At 38.6% G+C, this 24,391-nt stretch overlaps 1 protein-coding gene across 2 annotated transcripts in view; it reads left to right on the top strand.

Annotated features, from left to right (window-relative positions):
- Positions 1 to 24,391, top strand: part of Dgkb (diacylglycerol kinase beta) — a 629,339-nt gene that overhangs the window by 120,883 nt on the left and 484,065 nt on the right. For both annotated transcript variants that reach the window (XM_055624239.1, XM_055624229.1), the window contains 5 exons: positions 1,267 to 1,386; positions 10,808 to 10,925; positions 13,523 to 13,611; positions 13,694 to 13,810; positions 23,184 to 23,282. In XM_055624239.1, coding sequence (XP_055480214.1) covers positions 1,267 to 1,386; positions 10,808 to 10,925; positions 13,523 to 13,611; positions 13,694 to 13,810; positions 23,184 to 23,282 — 543 coding nt within the window. The remainder of the gene's footprint in view (positions 1 to 1,266; positions 1,387 to 10,807; positions 10,926 to 13,522; positions 13,612 to 13,693; positions 13,811 to 23,183; positions 23,283 to 24,391) is intronic.

Below are 24,391 nucleotides of genomic sequence, written 5' to 3'. Positions count from 1 at the left end.
AAGCAGAGGGTTTGGGTTCAGGTTTCATCATGCCCTATTTTCCCCTTTGACAGGATCTTACTATTTAGTCTGGCCTCAAGCTCAGTCTTTCTTCCTCCAGCTCCTGAGTGCTGGCATCACAAGTGTGTGGCACCTCAGGAAGCTAAGTTTCTTATGGGTCCATTTCTACCAATTCATTGACATACCTCTGAGAGGCATAACACTTTAATCAGATCGTATGTCATTTTATCAAGTTCTAAATCTTTTGCCTTTTATTCAGACAATAATGGATAATGAAGCAATGATGCTGGTGTGCCCTAATCCCCAAAGTCTCTTCCATTCAGGAGATACTTGTGTTAGTATGAAGGAGAACAATCTAACAAAGACACCAAGCAGAAAGCCAGGAAAATACTGTTTACACTTCCATTTCAAGAACCACATTTAAACTTTTCATATCTTTCTTTTCACTCTGTTTGAATGTATTTTTCCAGACTGATTAAAATGCCCACATTGTATAAAGACAATGTGTTTTCTTCTTTCAGGTTTCTACCATACTTACCTTTCTGATTTTCCTAGATGAGAAAGTCAACGCCTGTTGACCTTCATAGTAACCAAGGCTAATATAATTGGAGCTTGTATATAATTTATATTAATGTTCACCCAAGCTTCACATGGATCTTCCTGTATATGCCAGAGGTCTTTAACTTAAAATACATTCTCTCACTACATCCTCACAACCCTTTGAAATAAGTATCCCCATTATCACAATCACACATTGTTGAACATTACTTGCAAGCCGTCTTTAAAGAAGTCTAATCAAACATGATCAAGTCATTAAGTCTGGGCTCTGTTAAATTGTTATAAGCAATTACAAGCAACTTAATTCCCTCACCCAATACTACTTAGCAAAAAATTATTTGAGCTCTCTGCCATGATTTTAATTTGTCCAGACACTTTCTGGCATATATATGACCTTAAAAAGTGATCTTGAGGAAGTAATTGGAGACTACTTTTACCCTTAAATTAAAAGTGCCCTTTAATTTTCAACATGCTGCTGTTCCTTGAAAAAAGAGTTGGGCAGCTGTTTCTAAAAATTGATGAGCATAAAAAGCCAGGTTCTAGAGTAACAGGATTAATATGCTTAGTCACAGACATTTCTCTCAGCTTTCACTCCATTTCTTGTCACAACATGGTATAGCTAGTTGGAGAAGCCAGTTGGTTTGTTGAATTAAGAGGATTTTAACCATCAGTTTTCTGAATGTTCTTGTTTCTGTCTCCTGTTTGCAGATCCTCCATGAAATGATGGAGGAGATAGACTATGACAGGGATGGGACTGTGTCTCTGGAGGAGTGGATTCAAGGGGGAATGACGACCATCCCGCTTCTCGTCCTGCTGGGCTTGGAAAATGTAAGCCTTGGCAATGAGGAGGGAGTGCAGCTAGGTCAGTGGGACACTCTTGGGTGACATTCAATGATCAGTTGACCAGGTTGTTTTTCTAGCATTGAGTGTGAAGTAACGTTCTCAGCTTCTGGTAATTCCATGGTGTAACTGTGTGAAACACGAATCTACATGAAAAATGTTGTACACACGGGTGCAAGACATATGGGATTTAGGGATATAGAAATAGGCTTCAGGAAATTAGGGTTAGTTCAGACTTCATCTTGATTTCCCAATTTTTTTCGCTCTCTCATCTTGTTCTTCAAAAGACCCATGGGACTCCAGGCATGAGCAGAGGTAAAAATTGAGAAAATGTGGGGATTGTCCTTAAAATGATGTAATAAGAAGTGTTAAATCTAAATGGTATTGTTCAACATTCTGCTTTTGTACATATTCATTCATTTTGATGTCTCAGGGATGAGCTTCATAGACTCATGTTTTGTCTGGTTAAGTACAGGGCCCTGGGCCTAGTCTTCTGCATTGTCAAAATAGATAAAAGTCACAGAAAAATTAAAAAAAAAGAAAAAACAAAAGCCCACAGGGAACTATCACATTCATTCACCTTGAAAATTATTGAAGTAGTATTTATAAACTTTGTATGCTATCCAAAATCTCTAATCTTTTAATGATAACTTGCCATATATCATAGTATTCTAGAAACCTCATAAGAAAAGCATAATATCAACAGGCTAACAAGGAGGGAAAAGAAGGACAACATAAAATCACCAACTTTTTTTAAAAAAAATATTATTTATTTATTTTTTATTTTTTTAATATTCATCACAGGTTATTTACTTTGTATCCCAGTGATAGCCCTCTCCCTCATTCCCTCCCAATCCCACCCTCCTTCATTCATCTCTTCACTGTCCCTTTCCAAGTCCACTGCTAGGGGAGATCCTCCTCCTCTTCTATCTGACTGACCCTAGTTTATCAGGTATCATCAGTTCTGGCTGCAATGTCCTCCTCTGTGGCCTAGCAAGGCTATTCCCCCCTCGGGGGTGAGGGGAGGTAAAGGAGCCAGTCCTTGAATTCATGTCAGAAATAGTTCCTGTTCCCCTTACTAGGGAACCCTACTTGGATATTGAGCTACCACAGGCTACATCTGAGCAGGGGTTCTAAGTTATATCCAAACATGGTCCTTGGTTGGAGCAAGGATAGTTCAATATACGGAAATCCATCAATGTAATCCACCATATAAACAAACTGAAGGAGAAAAACCACATGGTCATCTCCTTAGATGCTGAAAAGCATTTGAAAAATCCAACACCCATTCATGTTTAAAGTCTTGGAGAGATCAGGGATACAAGGCACATACCTAAACATAGTAAAGGCAATATACAGCAAGCCTATAGCCAACATCAAACTCAATGGAGAGAAACTTAAATCAATACCACTGAAATCAGAGACAAGGCAAGGCTGCCCACTCTTTCCATATCTATTCAACATAGTACTGGAAGTCCTAGCTAAAGCAACAAGACAACTAAAGGAGGTCAAGGGAATTCAAATCGGAAAGGAAGAGGTCAAAGTTTCATTATTCGCAGATGATATGATAGTACTCATGAGTGATCCCAAAAATTCAACCAGAGAACTCCTTCAGCTTATAAACACCTCCAGCAAAGTGGCTGGATACAAAATCAACTAAAAAAAACCCAGAAGCCTTCCAGTATACCTAAGACAAAAGGGCCGAAAAAGAAATCTTAGAAATGACACCCTTCACAATAGCCACCAATAACATAAAGTACCTTGGGCTGACTTTAACCAAACAGGTAAAAGACCTGTTTGAAAGAAACTTCAAGTCTCTGAAGAAAGAAATTGAAGAAGATATCAGAAAATGAAAAGATCTCCCATGCTCATGGATTGGTAGGATTAACATTGTGAAAATGACCATCCTGCCAAAAGCAATCTACAGATTCAATGCAATTCCCATCAAAATACCAACACAATTCTTACAGACCTTGAAGAAAAGATTCTCAGCTTCATATGGAGAAACAAAAAACCCAGAATCTCCAAAACAATCCTGTACAACAACAGATCATCTGGAGATATCTCCATCCCCAATCTCAAGCTGTACTACAGAACAATGGTAATAAAAACTGCATGGTATTGGTATAAAAACAGAAAGGAGGATCAATGGAACTGAATAGAAGACCCAGAAATATACCCAAACACCTATGAATACTTGATTTTCAACAGGAAGTCAAAACATTTTGATGGAAAAAAGACAGCATCTTCAAAAAATGCTGCTGGTCCAACTGGATGTCTACAAGCAGAAAGATGAAAATAGATCCATATTTATAACCCTGCACAAAACTAAAGTCCAAGTGGATCAAAGACCTCAACATAAAACCAGACACCCAAATAGGTTAGAAGAATAAATAGGGAAGAGCCTAGAACTCATTCGCTTAGGAGACAACTTCCTGAATAGAACACCAACAGCACGGGCTCTAAGAGCAACAATCAATAAATGGGACCTCATGAAACTGAAAAACTTCTGTAAAGCAAAAGACACTGTAGTCAGAACAAAAATGACAGCCTACAGACTGGGAAAGGATCTTCACCAACCCTATATCTGACAGAGGTCTGATATCCAGAATATATAAAGAACTAAAGAAATTAAAAAGCAGCAAATCAAGCAATACAATTAAAAAATTGGGATAAGTTGCTAAACAGAGAATTCTCTGTAGAGGAATATAGAATGGCAGAGAAACACCTAAAGAGATGCTCAATGTCCGTAGTCATCAGGGAAATGCAAATCAAAGTGGCCTTGAGAATCACCAACGTTTTAAGATCTACCCCAATAAAGTGCAGCTGCCGTGTGGCTTAGGTCAGAGCCTTCCCCAAGTACTGCCTTACCATGAATTTACTTCACAATTTCAAAACTAAACTTTGTATATTCTAATTGGAAGTGATCATGTAAGAAAAGGAAGGAAGTTGTGGGATGTGTGAGGGGAATTTGGTGGTCTGGAGTGAGTGCCTTAGACCATGAGTTTCCTCCCTGGCTCCACAAAAAGCAAAATGAGCAGAAGCAAGGACATTCCCACCCTGAAGTGAGGAAAGAAAACCACTGAAGGAGAGGTTTTGCTCTATGTATTTTAAGGCAATATTTTGAAAAGCTATTTTTACTTGGAGGTAATTGTTTGGCAATTCTTTAAATGTAATTTGTATAGAAATAGTTTATAAAATCAGAAAACCATAGCACTGTTTAACTACAGAGCTGTAAGAATTCAAATTGGGTTATTTTAAATACACTGTCATTTTAGTGTGAGAGTGAGTTTAACTAGATAACAAATTTTTGATTTTAATATTGTAGAATTTAGTTATATGTAGTTTATGATATAACTTCATTTTAAATGCTTTTGTGTTTTGGGTGTAAAACGAATATTTGGAATTTAACAGGAGAGATCAATTTGGGGTGTTTCCTTTGTAATTGGAACTGTGTTCCCAATTATAGCCGCTAGATGGCAGGGCTACATTGTTTAATACAAAGAGAGCTATTTAAATATGGGTTTGGAAAAATTTACCCATTTTACAAGATGTGCAGGGATAAAGATAGAGCAGAGCCTGTGGGAATGTCCAACATCGACACGGGCCCAACCAAAGACCCATCCTATTGGAGAGTTCCAATCCCAGACACTAGGAAGGATACTCCACTAAGCCTGCAGACAGCAGCCTGACAGAGTTGTCCTGAGAGGCTCTACCCAGCGGCACCTTAAAACAGATTCTGAGAGTCAGAACCAGACATTGGGCAATGCATAGGGAGTCTTGTGGAAAGTCAGAGGGAAGAGAAACGGACCTGTAGGTGACAGGAGCTCCACAAGAAGACCAACAGAGCCAATTAACCAGGGCCCAGGGGGGAATTGCTGAGACTGAAGCATCAACCAAGGACTATACATGAACCAGACCTATGCCTCCTGCACAGATGTAGCAGATAAGCACCTTAGGCTTCATATGGGTCCTCTAGTAAGGGACGTGGGGACTACATTGGACATAGATATGACCCACTTGCCAGTTTTTTGATCACTTTTCCCTGGCAGCTCTACCTTGCCAGGCCACCCACAGGAGAAGAGGACACACTTAGTTCTGATGCAACTTAATGAGTAGGGCTGGATGGGAAAGGGACCTCTCTTTCCTGAGGAAAAGGGTAGGCAGAGGGGAGGAAAGAAGGGTGAGAATTGAAGAACAGGAGGGATGAGGCTACAACAAGGATGTACAGTGAATTAAAAACACACACACACACACACACACACAAACATAGAACAACTATGTACATTAATGTGCTATCTCTCTTGTATGAGTTTTCTGAAACAAAACAGTTTGGATTAACTTGGAAAAATTAAAACAAAGTTCACTGCAGTACATACAGAAGGAGAGGGCCACCTTCACATGACATTTCAAAACATCGTTCTTGTGAAATCCCAACAGAAGCCCTAGTTCCCTGTACAGATCTTAGACATTGAACTTGGTAAATGAGCTTCCACAAGGATGGAGACACCTGAGCCCTGGGCTGAGGAGGCTACCTGGTGTTAACCCAGTCTCTGACAGCTCATAGAACCAGCAATGAGTGGCTGGGGCTCCTAATTCCCAGCAAGCTGTGTTCTCCCTGCCCACTTTCCTTATATTTCCACAAGCACTGTTCATGGTTTTATGGCCCCCCTGAAGGCCCAGCTACTAATTTAACACCAACAAACTTCTTGAGTCACCCATGGGCACAAGGTTGCCACACTTGCAGGAAACTCTCAGGTCTATGACAGGGACATAAGACCTTGGCTAATCTTTTAAAAGTATCAGTGAATAAAAAAGGTTATTATTTGTTTATAGCCACTGCTTTCTTAGAGACTAAAACCTGACTATAATGGACATGAAATAATTTAGGTGTCATGGCTACAGGTCTTTATTAAACAGCTCATCCATGATGTGATAAGATACAAAGTATCATAGCCTTTGAATTAATGATTCAACAAAGCTGTGGTTCAATAAAACTTCATTTTTAAAAAGCAGATTACCAATTAGATTTGACTCAGTGCCATGGTTTGTTAGATTTCCAATCTACTCCATCTCTGTTTGTTTGTTTGTTTCCTTGTTTTAGTTTTTAGTTGTAAGGCATCACTCCCTGGTCCAGGCATGCTCCAGATTCCAAAAGATATTCTTACCTCAGGCTCCTGAGTGCTAGTATCATAGGTGCAAGTCATTGGGCCTGCTGTCATTCTGATTTTTTGTCTTAAAACAAAAAGATCTTCAATTAATTTTTAATCGGTCTTGAGAAACCAAGACAGGAATCTAGAACAATGGGACAACCACAGCTAGATATCAGGACTAACAGGAAAAGCAGCACAAGAGCAGAGAACATCCATGCATTGATACTGGCCCTAGTGTTCATTGGCCATAATTTTGTGATAGGAAGTTTCATCTCTCTAGAAAAATGCAAAGAAACAGTACTGAACATGTCTGTCCATTGTTGTCCTTTAAAATTTAAGCATTCCTCCCTTCAAATGTGAGAGATAATGTTTCAATTCTGAAATCTTTAGTCTTGAATACTCATTAACATTAAAAATATTCATTATCTTATCCTAAAATAGTACTACCTAACTAAACAGTTGACTTGCTTGAAATACGAAGTGTCTTTTAAAAATTATTTATTACAGTTTATTCACTTTGTATCCCAGCTGTAGCCCCCCTCCTTTGTTCCCTCCCAATCCCACTCTCTCTCCCTCTTCTCCTCCCATGCCCCTCCCCTAGTCCACTGATAGGGGAGGTCCTCCTCCCCTTCCACCTGACCCTAGCCTATCAGGTCTCATCAGGACTGGCTGTACTGTCTTCCTCTGTGGCCTGGTAAGGCTGTTCACTTCGGGGAGGTGATCAAAGAGCCAGCCCCTGAGTTCATGTCAGAAACAGTCCCTGTTCCTCTTACGGGGAACCCATTTGGATACTGAGTCTATGGGCGACATCTGAGCAAGGGGTTTAGGTCCTCTCCATGCATGGTCCTTAGTTGGAGTTTGGAATTTTATGAAAGAAGGAGGAAATAGAAATAAGAAACTTTAACTCATTTTAAGAAAGTATTTAGCTTTATCTAGGCATTGTGGTACAGGCTTTAATCTCAGCAACCAGGGGCACAGTGAGACAGTCAGTGAGTTTGAGGCCAGCTTGCTTTACACGAGAGAGTTGCAGGCCACCAAGGGCTATAAATTGAGAACATTGTCTATGTTCTGAGAAATGCCGAGGAAGAAACACAGTACTTTGAAAAAGCTTAGGATAAGCGAACAAACAACAACATAACAACAAACCCAAAGGTTCATTGTTTTGTTGTGTTGTGTTGTTTTGTTTTTGAGCTTCTGTCTGGCTTTTAGCAAGCTGAGGAAGTGCACCGCTAGCTCTTTCTTATTGTGCACTTGCCCAGGCAGCAGCAAACAGTATCCCTTGTCACAGGCACGGAACAGTGCCATGTGTGGTATAGAGAAGGGGGAAAGGCAGTATTTTATGAAAAATATCCCAGGGGACGTAGAAACATTCTTCTCAATTCTTTAGGGTAAAATTTTTGGTTGTTACAGAATTCAGCCCTATGATGGTAATAATATCTGCTGTTTATATAAACACTGTTTATATAACTTCATGAGCTAAATTAGCTTCATGAGTATTGTATAATGAAACCTCACCATGGCCCAAGGAAGGAAAGTGGATGCCTTCGTTTTATTAGACAGAAAAGCAGAAGGAAAAGTGAGAGAGCGACTTCACATTTTCACAGTAGGCCAGGACTGAGGCCTTTCCAATTCTCTGTTCATTCCCTCAAATAAATAAATAAATAAACACAAATTCCTTTCTTGATAATACATATTTATTTGCTATAAAAACATTAATAGGAATATGTGCTGCTGATAGAATGACACTGATTCTCTCTCTTCTACTAAGTTTACAATCTAAATAGGACAAGATGAGACACGAAAATCCAGAGAGCCAGGGTGCAATTTGCACTAGTGAGAAGCAGCTGGCTCTTGGTTTCCATTTCTTCTTTGAAGGAAGCCACATACATATTTCATCTGTGGCATATGTGGGCAGTGCACTGGGTGAAGAGCTATAAAGCTATTTAATTTTTTTTTTGTAAAGCATTTTATGGCCAAGTAATGGATTTGTACACCCCTTGCCGCCTGTAACATGCTAAGTGTTCTGACTGACAGAACACCCACGTCTAGGGTTGTTTATTTTTTGATAAGGAAAATGCCAGCTAACTTCGTCCATATGCGCTCTCAAACAGGATGAGGCTTATTCACATGGAATGGACAATCACTTCAAATGAAATGACAAGGAGTATAAAAACAGCAATACATATGAAAATTAGAACGTTTCCCTTTCTTTCACTTGAAAATCTCTTAAAACAATGCACTGTTATGATCAACGATTATAAAAAAATCAACAGTCTCATATATCACAGTGTTTAATTCTTTTAACATTATGGAAATAAAAATATGGATTATAAAACATAGCAAAGTTAAACATGTTTAAACTGTAGTTCTACTAAAATTATTATGATACAGCCAAACCAGTACTTGACTCAGAAATAACTACAGAGTTTATTTTTTAAATTGCAGAGGGAAATACTTAAAACTCTGTCTCCTTATGTGGTCTCCATGATAATCATCTTCATTCTCTCATAGCTGCTTTTGCTGACATCTTTCTAGTCCATTATCCAAAAGACAGATTTAAATATTGCTAAGAAATTGAGAAAATTCTGAGATTAACCTAATTTTGAAGGTAAGGGGTCGGCTCCTTACAGCTCCCTGAGTACCAGAGACTCCCTGGGCCAGAGACAATTGGTATATTACTTACAGCAGAGCAGGCAACAGGCCTTTCACAGCTTAGCTGGTTTGCCTTTCTCCTTTAGTCTAAAGATGTGAAAGAATATGAGCCAAGTAAATGCAGCACTCAGCATCGGAGCCTGGTCCTTTGGCTTGGGAAACCAAGTCTCTCTGTGGACAGAGATCTGTGCAGCGTAGTTTCATTAGCATGCTTCCCCGCCATGTCTGTCCTCTCCTCTGGATAGTTGCACCTCTGTTGTGCAAACTCCTTAATAATCAGTTGTGTTTGAAATGGCTGCTTGGGACAAAAATAAGGCAGTGTTTCTGCTTTCAAGACTTGCAAAAATTCAGGACGCCACTGACAAGTACCTCCCAGGAAGTATTTTCATTAATGTTTCATCTTAGGATGCAAATTTGACATTTCTAGTTCTAATGTGAGAATTAGTTACTATGGATTCATGGATATTATAAATCAGTGTCCTGGCTCTCATTGTGATAAGAGAGAGTGGTTAGAAGCATTATTATTAATATTTTATTATTAATAAAAATAAGATGATCTGAGCTTGTGCAATCTCTCTGTACTTCCCAGACACATAATACATACTCGGGTATTATTTGGTGAACACATGGTAAGAAGTATGTATTCTTGCTAACTGGAAACATATTAATTATGTCAGTGTTGATAGAATAGCCATTAATAGTTTTTAAATTCATTTTCACACAAATTGGTGAATGAGATATGAAGGAGATGTAATATTATACAAACTGTTGATGGAAAGAATGATGCATGATAACTATTGTACTGCTTTTGACCCTTTAATAAGGATTTAAACAGGGTAATAGCCTATAAATTCATGCTGATTTAAACATTTATTTAATCTTCCTTATTTTCATTAATTTATTTATTTAATCGCTTTACAGCCTGATTGCCACCCCTCTCTTCTTTCCTCTCAGTCCCATCCGCCCACCCATCCTTTCCTGTCCCTTCCCTTATTCTGAGGAGAAGATGAGGCCCCTCTTCCATGGGTACCAACCCACCCTGGCACCTCGAGTCACAGCAGAACTAAGTGCATCTTCTCCCACTGAGGCCAGACAAGGCAGCCCAGCCAGGAGAAAGGGATCCAGAGGCAGGCAACAGAGTCAGAGACAGCCCCTGCTGCAGCTGTTAGGGGACCCACTTGGTGACCCAGCTGCAGAGCTGCTACATATGTGTAGGTTAAAATATCGTGTAGATTTACTTAGCATAGTAAGCAATACAACACTTCTCTTTTTTTTACCGAATTATGAATATAAACCCAAGATTTTACTGTGTCACCTGACTATAGTAATTATTATAAACACGATAATGCAGTTTTTATAAGATGGACCAAATCACAGTTTTTACAAGGCATCTCAACAATGCCCTGTCATCTTTACTAAAATTATTATTTAACGCAGACTCTACTGCTAGCGATCAGGTGCAGGTGAAGTCCTAGGATCGCCGTGTCTGACGTAAAACACAGCTTGTCTTCAGACACGGCGGTCCAGCCTGAGCTTTACCGGCACTTACAGACTCCACTGCTTACGTCACTAAGCGAAATCTGTTTCTCTCCTGTCCCGTGCAGAACGTGAAGGATGATGGACAGCACGTGTGGAGACTCAAGCACTTCAACAAGCCGGCCTACTGCAACCTCTGCCTGAACATGCTGATTGGCGTGGGGAAGCAGGGCCTCTGCTGCTCCTGTGAGTTCAGGGCTCTGCCTGATGTCAGCACCCTGCTTGAGGGAAACCTCAGCTCATTCAGTCACCCTATATGTGCGACATAACCCCAGGCCGTGACGTTTAGGATGTGCGTTTCCCTGTGGCTTCTCAATGTTCACGTCGCTGGCAAATTTCCTTTCAAGGGGAATTATTCATACTTTCTAATTCCTCAGACATTTCTTTCTACGCTAGTTTAATTTTTTTTTTAAATGTATTTGTGTTTCTCGTGTCTCTTTGGAGTATTTAGATCTCTTTCACTGGTTTCTCTTACTTACGTCCCATTTGAATTATATAATTCCCTCATAAGTTAACAACTTTGTAATTAGCTTTTCAGGGTAAGACAATTCCTTCAAGTCTTAAAACAAACAAACAAAAAGACTTAGATCAGCTGAATAAAAATAGATTTCACCCAAATTAAGGAAAAAATTAAAGCTCCATGTCCTCCACTTTAAACTGTGTGTGTGTGTGATGCCATGTGTGTGCTTGTGCATGCATTGTGTTCCTGGGGAGGTCCAAGGTCGCTATCAAGGGACTTCCGCGGTTGCTCCCATCTTACATTTGATTCAGATTCTCTCCGTGACCCACGTCTTGACTAGTCCGCCTCGCCATGCTGCTCTCGGGAATCTCTGTCTCTAACTCCTGTTCTAGGATCACAGCTGGTCAATTTTTGAGATATGTTTTTGGATGTGAACTATAATCTCTGTGTGGAAAGTGCGTTACCCGCTGGCACACTATTTTTACATAAAGGAAAAACTATTGTAATATAAGCATTATAAACTGTGTCATTTTAATAATTTCAGTTTCCTTTTCTTGAGAGATGTATTTTATTCTAATAGATCTATACTACCAGTTAGAGATTTGCTAAGAGTGTGTGTGTTACTTAATTTATAAAATCACCAAGTATTGATTTAATCTATAGCATCATTACCTGAAAATAAAGTTGATGTTCTCTGATGTAGGGATTAAGTTCTCCATTGATCCAATTCAGCCACATCTCTTTATGCTATGTAATATGCTTTGGAATGTTTTAATATATCTCTAGATACTTTGTTTGACGTTAGGAACCATCCTTTATGTCACAGATGTATATAAGTTGGGGTTGTTCTTACTTTCTTTTTTTTGGGGGGGGTGGTTTTTTGAGACAGTGTAGCCTTGGTGTCCTGGCCTTGTTTTGTAGACCAGTCTGGCCTTGAACTCACAGAGATCTGCCTGCCTCTGCTTCCCTAAGTGCTAGGATTACAGCCATGCATCACTGTACCCAGATTATTTATAAATCACTAGAATCTTTTTAAAGTTACATATCATTTATTAAATATCGCATTGGGGAATATTTCTGATGGCTACTTGCAACATCCAGATATACTAGAAAATTTTCCATTGGAAACAAACAAACAAACAAACAAAAAACCTGTCAGGACTTCTATAACTTTTTAAGGGAGTGAAAATTATAGAGCAGATTTAATTGACTAAAACAAGATAACTTTCAAGCAAAGGAAGTGGAAGAATAGAAAAAGACAGACTTCTAGCATTTACGAAATGGTCATTAGTGGGAGATTCATAATATGAGTGCTACTATAAAGTAATAGAAAAGGTATGTGTTCCTCCTGGTTATTGCCAGAACTCAGAGACAGGAGGTTTTAGGGTTTATTACAAAGGCTTTGAACATTATCTTAATTTCCTTCATATTTCATAAGTAGATTTTTAAGATGTCAAACTATTCACTTTTTAAATTGTTTTCTCTATATTAATGAATACGGAGTTGCTAGTGTGGAGACAGTTTTCTCCTTACACAATGCCTGCATGTGACTCTACTAATAATTAGAGTAACCATGGAGATGCATCCGCAAAAATAGGTATGTTTTTCTTTTATGGTACGTACTATATACATCCATACAGACAGACAGACACACAGACAGACATATATACATTTGCTGGCATTTAAGTATAAATATATGTTTTTATATAAATACCAGATTTTGCTTCCTGGTACCATAGGTTGCTGAGCAAAGGAGGCTGTTTTGGAGAAACAGTATAATGATGGAAAGTGGAGGATAAACTTCCCAGATGCCCTGGCATGGATGATGAAACCTATTCTCTGGAAATAGACAAATCTGCCATTTAAAGTTTAGATAAGTCAATAGACAGAGCAGTGTAAGCATATAGGCATTTTCTCCTGTGCCTGCCAGCTGCTCTCATGCCTATACTTCGTGATATATAGACTTCTTCCTTCTAGCACATGACACAAAGCCATTTGGCAGCCATCAATTTGTCTTTAATATTTTTGTCATCTGGGAATTATTGTGAAAAATTTGAGCAAGGACTGATTTAATTAAGCATTTCCTGCTATGCCATGATAGAGGAGACTTGGTTTCTCATATGCATACTATTTCCTGTACTAATTGGCCTTTTGTATTCCATGATAAAAACAGCAGACTTGGACTTTTTTCCTTGATGTGGCTGATTGGATTGATTAGGGAACAGTGGATGTGAAATGAGGTTCTGTTAATGTCATTCTTGCCTTGTAAAATTGCAGTCAGGACCAGAGTCCGCTCTGAATGTGTGTACCTGTTTTCTTTCAGTCTGTAAGTACACAGTCCATGAGCGCTGTGTGGGGAGAGCCCCTCCCTCCTGCATCAAGACCTATGTGAAGTCCAAAAAGAACACAGATGTAAGTTTGACAATATAAGCTTTCTAGATGGGTCATTAGAGACACCTCCTCTTAGCATCCTATTCTTCTTCTTCTATTCTAGGTCATGCACCATTATTGGGTCGAAGGCAACTGCCCAACCAAGTGTGATAAGTGCCACAAGACAGTAAAATGTTACCAGGGCCTGACGGGGCTGCACTGTGTTTGGTGTCAGATCACAGTGAGTACCGCATTGCAGCACTGTCCTGGAAGCTTAGGGGTTTCTTATTTTATATGCCTGAGGATCAGACTTTCTCTCATACATCTCACCATCTCAGAGATGACACCTTCACATGGTCTTCAAACAAGATCCCACAGAGCTCTAGAGCTTCCCAGGAAAGCAATCAGAAACCACAAGTGGAAGCTGGCAAGCAGAAGAGGTGTGTTTTTATTGAGCATCATGGCTTCTAGGGACATATTCAACAGTTCTCCCGTGCATGTTGATTTCCTTCAGGTGTATTATAAATTGGGACACAGAGGTTTTGATGTTGAAATAATTAAGGAAGGAGCTTATGGGCCTTTCAGGAGAAGCTTTATGACACCACCAGGGTGACTGTCAGCTTCAGATGACTTTGGCATAACCGCAGTTATTCATGGTACTACTATAGCTGTTAAATTCTTGGACGTAATGTAAACAAACGTTTCTTCTTTTGGGGTCTTCATTAGTCTGCAGAGCTGTTTTGTTGTCCTTGTTCTTCCTTGTTTCTTTCCCACAAAATAGCACGTTAGTCCTTCACGTCTTAGAGTTGGTTCTTAGGAATAAACAGCAGAGGGCACTGTGTTAGCTAGACAAATCAGGGTTTTTTGGTAAAGCTACAAGGTTCTGACTAATCCTACAGGTTAAACAGTGCTCTTTAAGCAGACACCAAAGCGCGCGCACACACACACACACACACACACACACACACACACACACACAGAATATTGAGCAAAACAAGAAAAGCAAGTTGATTTACATTTAAGAATGAACACGAACATACTGTATTCACACATTTAAACTATTCAGTTAAGTTACATTTACAGTTTTGAAGTTTTCTCAATTATAAATGAGAGTTTTAGTTTTGAGGTGCTTGTTTATTATATTAAAATGCCTAGCAATGGTTCAAATTATTCACATGAAGTACAAGAACATATCAATTCTCAATTTATAAAGGTCACAACAATTTCATTTTAAAAATCAATCATATAAGATTCCATGCACACTGCCCAACAGTTGGCCATAAGTCTCAGCATCTGCTTTGATAGTCTGCAGGGCAGAGCCTTTCAGAAGCCCTCTGTGGCAGGTTCCTAGCTTGTTTCCTGATTTCTTCTTCTTCTGATGTCCATCCTCTTTCCCTTTCAGGATGGGGATTGCACATTTTAATCAGGGTCCTCTCTCTTGATTAGTTTCTTTAGATGTACAGATTTTAGTAGGTTTATCCTATATTACATGTCTATATGAGTGAGTGAGTATATACCGTGTGTGTCTTTCTGCTTCTAAGGTCTGGAGAGGAAAGGAACTCCACTAGGAGAGCAACAGAACTGGAAAGGTCTTCCCAGAGACTCATACTCCAACCAAGTACCATGCATGGAGATAACCTAGAACCCCTGCACAGATGTAGTCCATGGCACTTTAGTGTCCAAGTGGGTTACATAGTAATGGGAACTGGGACTGCCTCAGACATAAACTGATTGGTCTGCTCTTTGATTACCTCCCTCTGAGGGGTGAGCAGCCTCATCAGGCCACAGAAGATGACAATGCATCCACTCCTGATGTGACCTGATAGACTAAGATTAGAAGGAAGGGGAGAAGGACTTCCCCTATCAGTGGGCTTGGGGAGGGGCATGTGTGAAGAAAGGGGAGGGAGGGTGGGATCGGGAGGGGAAGAGGGAGGGGCTTATGGGGGGATACAAAGTGAATAAAGTGTAATTAATAAAAAAAAACCACCAGAAAAATCAATCATGTATATTGAAAGTATATTTGGGTAACTAAACAGTTTAAAAAATGATGTAACTCTTCTTCTATATCTTGCAGAAGCCTTGTCTCATCCCACACTTCATTCTACTTGGCCTATCTTAATTTTAGCATAGGCTGAAATTAGAAAGTATCAGAATTCATTTTTTGCACTTATTTAAAATTTAAGAGCAATATCTTGAATATATTATATTTTATTTCATTTTTTTCTATTACTTAAAAAATAATCAGTATTTATGACTGGCTATTCAGCTTGAAAGTTAGGAATTAGCCAGCTAGCTCTACACACCAGAGCTTTTTTGGCGGTTGGAAGTTTCACTGTTCAGTTCCTCTCCTCCTCCCACTTTGTCTCCATGAGTCTGTCCCTGAGTACTTTCAGAATTTTAATTTACAGCAACAGTAAGGACGCCTTTATTAATTTGTTAATTTTGTAGCTGATGGAATGTATGCACCTGAAAATATAAATTTATTAGTATTCATTGCTTTTCCTAAGCTATTCATGAAAATGTTAGCTTAAGGTTGATCTCTAGGTTACTTAATGTGAGTACTGTCATTTTCACCCTCTGGGAATCAGGAGAGCGCAGGGTTGTGGTTCTGTCTAAGCTTTCTAAGGGGCCTCGTGAGTAAGTGGATTCCATGAGGAACTGCTTAAGCAGAAAATCTGAGACTAAAGCATGGCTACATTTCAGAGTTTCTCCAAAAAGCTATTACTTACTTGGCATCACTTAAAACCATAACTTGAGAAAAACAGACTGATAAAGTGGTCTGTGTCACTTACACGCCATTGCATCCACGCGTTGCTTGGGTTTCTGACAATATTCTCCACTGTAAAATGGAGTTGATAATGCCTCTTTTGCAGGATATCATAAGGATTAAAGGGGTAAAATGTCAGTGTAGATGTGTTAATGAACGGAGCATATGCTTAGCAAATACTTAATAAATGTTCACTCAGGGGACAACAGGTGGAATTTGACAGGTCTGCCTCACGTGAAACCTGATGTCCACGGGGCACTCCTTCAGTGGTACTCATGATATTTCGGTCTCAATTTTGGGGAGGATTTGTAACTGGAAATGTCCCAGTCTAGTCAGACTTCAAAGACCATGGAGAATTATGTAACTGCAAGCACCACTAACTTTTATATCAAGATTGTAGACATGCATTCTCAAGAGCAACTACTCAACTCTTACGCTGTCGCTTACAGGAGCTGACCTGGGTGAGATGTTTCCAGTTACTGTGACAGTTAGAAGTCTGCCTTTCCTTGTCTTCCACATTCATCTTCTTCATCCAACCTAGTGCTAAGCCTTCACATTTCTTCCTTAAAATATCTCTCCCAAATCTAAGATTTTGACTCATATTCCCAACCTTAATATGAGCTCTTAGCACCTCCTGACTAGATTAGAGTTAGAATCTCTCAGCTTATTTCCCTGACAGAAGGTACTTCTCCTATAATGTAGGCTGCCATACTACCACAAGAATTTTTTTATACTTTTTATTTTTTATATTAATCACAGGTTATTTATTTTGTATCCCAGTAGTAGCCTCCTCCCTCATTGCCTCCCTATCCCACCCTCCCTTCCTCATCTCCTCCCTGCCCCTTTCTAAGTCCACTGATAGGGTAGGTCTCCTCCCCTTCCACCTGATCCTATCCTATCAGGTATCTTCAGGACTGGCTGCAATGTCCTCCTTTGTAGCCTAGCAAGGCTGCTCCTCCCTTGTTGGGGAAGGTGGAGGTCAAAGAGCCAGCCATTGAGTTCATGTCAGAAACAGTCCTTGTTCCCCTTACTAGGGTACCCACTTGGATACTGATCTACCATGGGCTACATTCGAGCAGGGGTTCTAGATTATATCCATACATGGTCCTTGGTTGGAGAAACAGTCTCAGAAAAGACCCCTGTGCCCAGATATATTTGGTTCTTGTGGAGCTCCTGTCCTCTCCCAGTCATATTAACTCCCTCTTCTTTCATCTGATTCCCTGCATTCAGCTGAAGGTTTAGTTATGAGTCTCAGTATCTGCTTTGATACACTGCTAGGTAGAGTCTTTCAGAGGCCCTCTGCTGTAGGCTCCTGTCCAGTTACTTGTTTTCTCCTACTTCCAATGTCCATCCCATTTGTCTTTCTAAGTGAGTAGTGATCATCTTACCCAAGGTCCTCTTTCTTGTTTATCTTATTTAGGTGTGCAGATTTTAGTATGTTTATCCTATCTCGTCTATAATGGGATCTGGTGCCCTCTTCTGGCATGCAGGTGTACATGCAGGCAGAACATTGTATACATAATAAATAAATAAATCTTTGAAAATACTAATTTGTTAAATACTCCCACTTTGGCAATCTATAATAATTGCGTGGTAACAAATGCAGCCTTCTCACTGCTTACCTCATTTTAAAATTGAGTTCCACAAAATTCAGACTTAAGTTGAAAGCATACTACATTCCTGCAACCTGTTAGTTCTGGGTATCTGCTGAGAAACCCCTGAGGAGGCCATGATTAATTCCCACCTCTTACTTAAAACTTCCCATTACTTGGACTGCATGAGTCTAAAATGCTTACTAGGAACAAAGATCAAAGATCAGTGCTGTATTTCTCTTGATTTTTTTTTATTTTACTTTATTGCTAAAGAAAAGTTTGAGTTGTTCTACAGTAGCTTCACTTCTGCATGTCATCAATGCTATGCTTCAGTTTGTCTCCACAAGTACAGGCTGATGGCACTCATGTTTTCCCTAATCATCTGAAGTTCTTGAAAGAGTGTTTGGTTTTGAGGACATCCTCAGGTGTCCTTAAAACCTAATGTTTCAGATCTCTAAAGAACTAAATGTCGTCTTTATACTCTGGGAATCGGCAGCATGCAGGGATGTGGTGCTGTCTGTAAAGAGCTTTCCAAAGGGCCATCTGAGTAGATTCCATGAGGAGTTGTTTAAGCACAAGATTTATTATAATGACTAGTACAACTAATTTTTTTAAAGTTAAATAGTGACTTTCAAGTCCTCTTCCTCTTTAAATTTTATTCCAAAATAATTTGTAATGCTCAAATTGCATCAGACAAGTTAATAAATCTTAAACTGTTGATGATAAACGTCCATTTCTGCACTTTAAGCCAGTGCAGAACATCAGTGTATCTTACTGCAGTTCAGAAACCGACGGTCTTGTAGGCAGAGAGCTAAGTTCGAAGAAGAAAGTTGTATCTCTTTTGCAAGCTTCCTACTTAACAAGGAAATTGGTAAAAGCCCAGAAAAAGGAAGTGTGTATCTGCCTCTTAAGCAACTATTTTCTGTGCTTTGAGCCAGACAAATACTCACCCTGGATTTGTTTCTCTTTCTTGCTTATTTCCTGCCACTATTGATACCCCGCTGACAAGCACGGTTCACATCCGCTGAGTACATCCTCCACAGTGTTTACTCTGTGCAGAGTTGCTCCGAGTCAAGAAAAACGAGCTCTCGGCATGCAAGAATCACTAGGATGGGAGGTTAAGGCAACCATTTGAAATTAATGAAAGAATCCTTTTCTTATACATATGAATAACCAACTTGATATCATATAAGGATATAATTTCAATGAAACAATTTAGCCCTTGTCAATAATGTTTAAGGGTTTTTGTTTTTTTTTTTCAAGCCAAGACAGTTTATTCTTTAGCAAATATCATCATTAAAGAAATACTCTGACATGGTAAAATACTGATTTCATAGGAAATTGTCAACTAACAAATATATTTCTTCAATCCGTGTCATTGAGCTTTTATTGATAAGAAGGACTAATTTCTCTTCTTTATGAATCTCTAGATTCTAATTAATATTTTTCCTCTTTTTTTCTTTTTTCACTGTTCATTTCTCTCGTTAGCTCAACATTACTCTCTAACACGCATGTGCACACACACACACATAATCACTCACATTCTTTTTCTTCCAAACTTGAGACAGATTTTTCTAATAAACATAGCGCTGGCTCTAAATTAGGTGCTACTGTGAGCTGTCAAATTCTGAAATGATTTCCAAGTGTTTAATTCAAGTCCAAGAAAAGCTGGTTCATATTATATGACTTTCCTAGATATGTTACCCTGAAAGTTTTTGGGCATATTAAAAATAAGCTTTATTTTCTTGTGTATCATCATTTAGCAAATCCACAAAGATGGCTGTGGCAACATTTTCAAATGGGCTTTGGAAAGGTGGGAACTATCCTCTTAGAAATTCTGCTTTAGAGCCAGGGTACATCGGTGGTCTAGTTCGTGTACCACCTCAAGGAAGACTTCTGCCTGTTGCTGCTCACTTTGTCCTTGAGTGCAGTCGATAATTCTGGGCATCTTGATGACACTGCATCCTTCTTACACACCCCGTCACACGGAATAATGTGGCAACAAGCTGTCTAACCTGATTATATGGCTATTATACAATGCCACAAATAAGGTAGTTGTTAATGACCAGGAACTTGTGTCTTACACTCTGGAGGTTAAATGCCTTTCACATCAGGGGTCTTTTCATGTTAATGGTTCTTTACAAGTAATAACTTGGCCGATGACATTATATGTCAAGACAAAATAAATATTTGCTCTCCAGCTCTCTTCTGTTCATCGTAAGATTGCTAATTCTCCCAGGTACTCCTCTCATCCCCATCTAGCTCAAAGTAGCTCCCTAAAGCTCCATCTCCAAATAATGTCTAAATTTAAATTTTTGAGTTGTTCCTAGTACATGGAATGTAAAAAGTGTATTTAAGATACAGTGCCAACGTCAGAAACTTGTTCTTGTGCTGATAGATGTTGACAGCTTGCCATTTGTGATCTATTGTTGAAAAGACACATACACTCTTTTCCAGTAAACACTGTTATTAGTAACCTAAATAAACCACTTTGTTCATCCTAATTCTATTATACAGTTTCTGTTTTGTTGATACCATCATTTTTAACAGTCTTTTTGTTTAAAGCATTTAGGTTTACAACAAACACAACTTGATCATTTATGTTTGATAGTCTTGGTTTCCAGCTCTTTCTTCATTTCTTATTTCTGTCTTTGTTTTAGTTTCTGTTTTGTTGTCAGTACATTTCTGGGCAATGGGATGCATTGCTGACATCTGCTTGTAAAAATGGTCAGTGCCCTTACCAAGTTGCCCACTGCTCTGCCCTTTTCCTCTATAAGCAATGTTGTGTAATGGACAGCCACTAGAATATACTTCCCAGGTATTTGATAAATTTTCATAGAAAATATGGTATTCTAGCACATATAAAGTTAACACAGAGATCTTAAGACAAGTTCCTGTCAGTATGTGTACCTGTTTTACTGATGGGCAAGAGAGTTACTGACCCTGCTACATGCTAATACTCCTTTGAGACTGTCCCATGTTGCACAGAAAAACTCAGAGATATAAGTCATCGTGCTAGTCAAACTTGAAAATATACTACTAGGATTAGTTAAGTTCATAAAAACAGTATCTCGTGAGATCCGTTGAGTTATACCTTCACTCAATCTAGTCTTCTGGTCCACTGAATATTTCTATTCCTTAGTTCTTTCCATTTGGGCCTAAAGGTAAAAAGCTGTCATTAATTTTATTTATTGTTTACATGACATGCAGGGGCTAAGGAAGTTGAGACATAGATGCTTCCTGTGAGCTGTGCTAGCCCAAGGCTGTGTGCCTCTTCATTACCTGCATTTGTGTCATTTTAGAACATTTCAGAGTAAGGCTTCAAGGCAGTCTCACTATGCACACATAAGGATTGTCTTATCATAATGTTCTGAGCCCCAGTTTTAAGGGACTTGCACAATATCAAAGAGAAAAAGTTCCATCTCTGCAACAAGGCAATATCTAGAGGAGTCTTTAGATGCATGATCTGCCTTGGGTTTTCGTGGTGTCAATGTGTTCACGTCCTAGAGCCCGTATAACAAAATGCCATAAGTGAGGCGATTTAAGACAACATAAATTTATTTTCTCACAACTCGGGAGAAAAGCCTAACATATCAATGTCAGCAAGAACACAAGGCCTCTGAAGAATTTGAGGACGAATCCTTTGCCTCTTACCAGATTCTGGTAGTTTCTAGAAATTCTTGATGTTGCTTGCTTTGTAAAGACAACATTCACATCCCACCCTGGCTCTTCTGATGTGGGCTTCCCTCTGTATCAGTATCTCCTTGTCCAGATTGCCTTCTCCTTACAAAGCTTCCAGTGTATTTCCCAGACATAACAAACATGACTATATTCTAGCTTGAGTATATTAACATAGACTCCATTTCCAAAAATGGTTCAATTTTTGGAGTTAAGATCAGGAGTTAAGATTTTGGCTTTTATATAGTATTTAGAGAAGGCCACATTCACTTCACCCTTGGAAGCCTGTTACCTGTGCATAAGGACCTTATTTATTTTATGAGAAGTGTTTCAATAAAGTAATAATATAATACAGTTTAGAGCTATTTTAAGGAAGTTGCATTTTTATTGCCCAGGCAGAATGAAGGCTCACTTAGTCCTACTTTACTGAAGGATTCAGCTGCTTCTTTGTCTTTAATGCATCTTATCTCTTGGCAAAGATCAGAAGTGCCTCAAAAGCTTAACCCACCTTTGTATAGAGAAGTTTATCTGCTTCTGTGAGAGATGCTAACTGTAGATGGATGTGTAAAGATACTTTTATTTCCTATAATACGGCCTAATGAGCACCCATTATAGTACTAGTACTTGAATCTAAAGTAGGACCTCAGTTTGACAAATGTTTTAGAGTAGAGGACACCTGAAATCCTCCTTCAATGCAGTTCCATCACTAACATTAAATCAACACTGTGTCTAAACTCAGTGACTAATTAACTGCTTGTAGATGGGAGTTGGTATAGCTGAGGCTTAAATGGAGTGGCCTTTTAAAATGTGTAGCCAAACTGAAAAGTGCTCTGGTATTATTTTTTAATTAAGAACACACATTATAGTATTAATATATATAATTTTCATGAAGCATGAATATTTTGTACTAAATTGATATCAAATAACGAAGGGAGAATTTTCCGAATCTTTTGGCTGGTAAAGACCATCTCTTTGACTTAAAAGCATCACTATTTTACATTTTGTTACACATACACTTTAATTTAAACTTGTGATCAGCACTGATAAAAAGGTCAGCTACGGTTCATACATATTGTAAAATAAATATCACATTATATGATTACATGCTAAGTTAATGTCGGGCTGATAAATACAATATAAAGATACACTTTTATAATCATAATCATCTTCTTTTATTTATATCCTGCTCCTACTGAGATGAATCTCAGGTTACATTTACATATTGAATTACAAAGTTAAAACTAATGATGGGATCAATTATGCCCCATACTGAGCTGTGCACTTTGGAATGACTTTGAGAAAACAGGAGGGTAAAAAAAGAAAAAAAAAAAAAAAAAAAAAAAACTCATCAGCACTGCACAGTGGCTTCAAGACTATGCTGAAAGATAAGCAAAGAAACACCATAATGGGAAATAAATTGTGTCAAGTAAAGTAGTGTTATTTGGTGTAAAATTTGTAGTAAATTATTGAGCCCCTTTTTTCTTATATCTTTGAATACACTTTTAATGTATTTTTGTATCTCTTCTCTGGATGCTGTTGTCATGTAGGTTTGATATTATCCTTTTCTCCTTCCCTAGCTTCACAATAAATGTGCTTCCCATCTGAAGCCGGAATGTGACTGTGGACCTTTGAAGGACCATATTTTACCACCCACCACAATCTGTCCAGTGGTATTGGTGAGTCCATCCCTATCATTTGATATCACCTGTGTGAATCGTGAGCGCGTGAGACACTATTGTCAATGAATATTCCTGGAAACAATTTTTCATTAGTTAAGGCAAAGCTCTGTCAGCCTGACCCACATCCTCCCTCCAGAGCAGAACCCTCTGCTCATGGCACTATCAACTTTCTTGTACACAAGCAAGGTGGTATAAAGGATGCTCAAATTGAAGCAGACTCGGGTGGTGTCTCTTAGTCATGCGGTGCTTACTGGAAATTGTATGGGCAGAATGCTTCTACATTTTACATGTTTTAGAGATCTGGCTTCCCAGAATAATGAAGTTATTCTTGTGAGCATTTTTTTTTTTTTTTTGCTAGGATTGCACAATCTATGTCTACAGTTTTGAGGTCTCTCATGGAGTGGGGGAGTGATCTGAGAAGACCCTTAGGATGGACACAGGCATCCAAAGACAATGTTCCTAATTGTTACTAAAGGGAAAGGCCCTTCACACACAAGCTACTTTATCTCGGTAACACATCGTTCCATTTTCAGGAAGCAACATGGGAACTAAATAGCTGGGATTTGGGTTTATATAATAAAAATACAACTAAGAAATGTTACATGAATACTTTTGTAAAGGTCAACTAAGAAATTAGTCAAATTACTCAATTTTCACCCACTTATGAGTCATTTTGTGATTATCTGCAAAATACTGATGGTGTTTTTAAATACCTTTATATACAAAATTATTATAAACTCTTTATTTTGTCAAATTACTAAAAACATCTTCATATTGCAGAGGATAGCATTAACTAATTATCGTTTTTTTCTCAGTGTAACATTTGTTAAATGTATGTAATGATGAGATTAATTATAAAAACTGAGAATCATAAAATACTTTAGATTTAAAGTTAATTTACTGTTGTCTTTATGCTTTTAGAGCAATGAAAGGATTATACATTTTGGTATTATTTTTCTTTTCAGAATATATTTTTAATATTCCTGACTTAATATATCGGTTTTTAACTCCTACAAAAAATTTGATTTGTTTTTCTGCCATCAAGATTTGGGTTGGATACCCAGCTCAGAGAGAACCATTTAGGCCATGCTGTGTCCATAATGTCA

The sequence above is a fragment of the Psammomys obesus genome, unplaced genomic scaffold (genome assembly GCF_907164565.1).
Source record: "Psammomys obesus unplaced genomic scaffold, mPsaObe1.curated_primary_1811, whole genome shotgun sequence".
NCBI classification, from domain to species: Eukaryota; Metazoa; Chordata; class Mammalia; order Rodentia; family Muridae; genus Psammomys; species Psammomys obesus.
The sequence above is the reverse complement of the archived record's forward strand: the minus strand, read 5'-3'. Positions and strand labels throughout refer to the sequence as shown.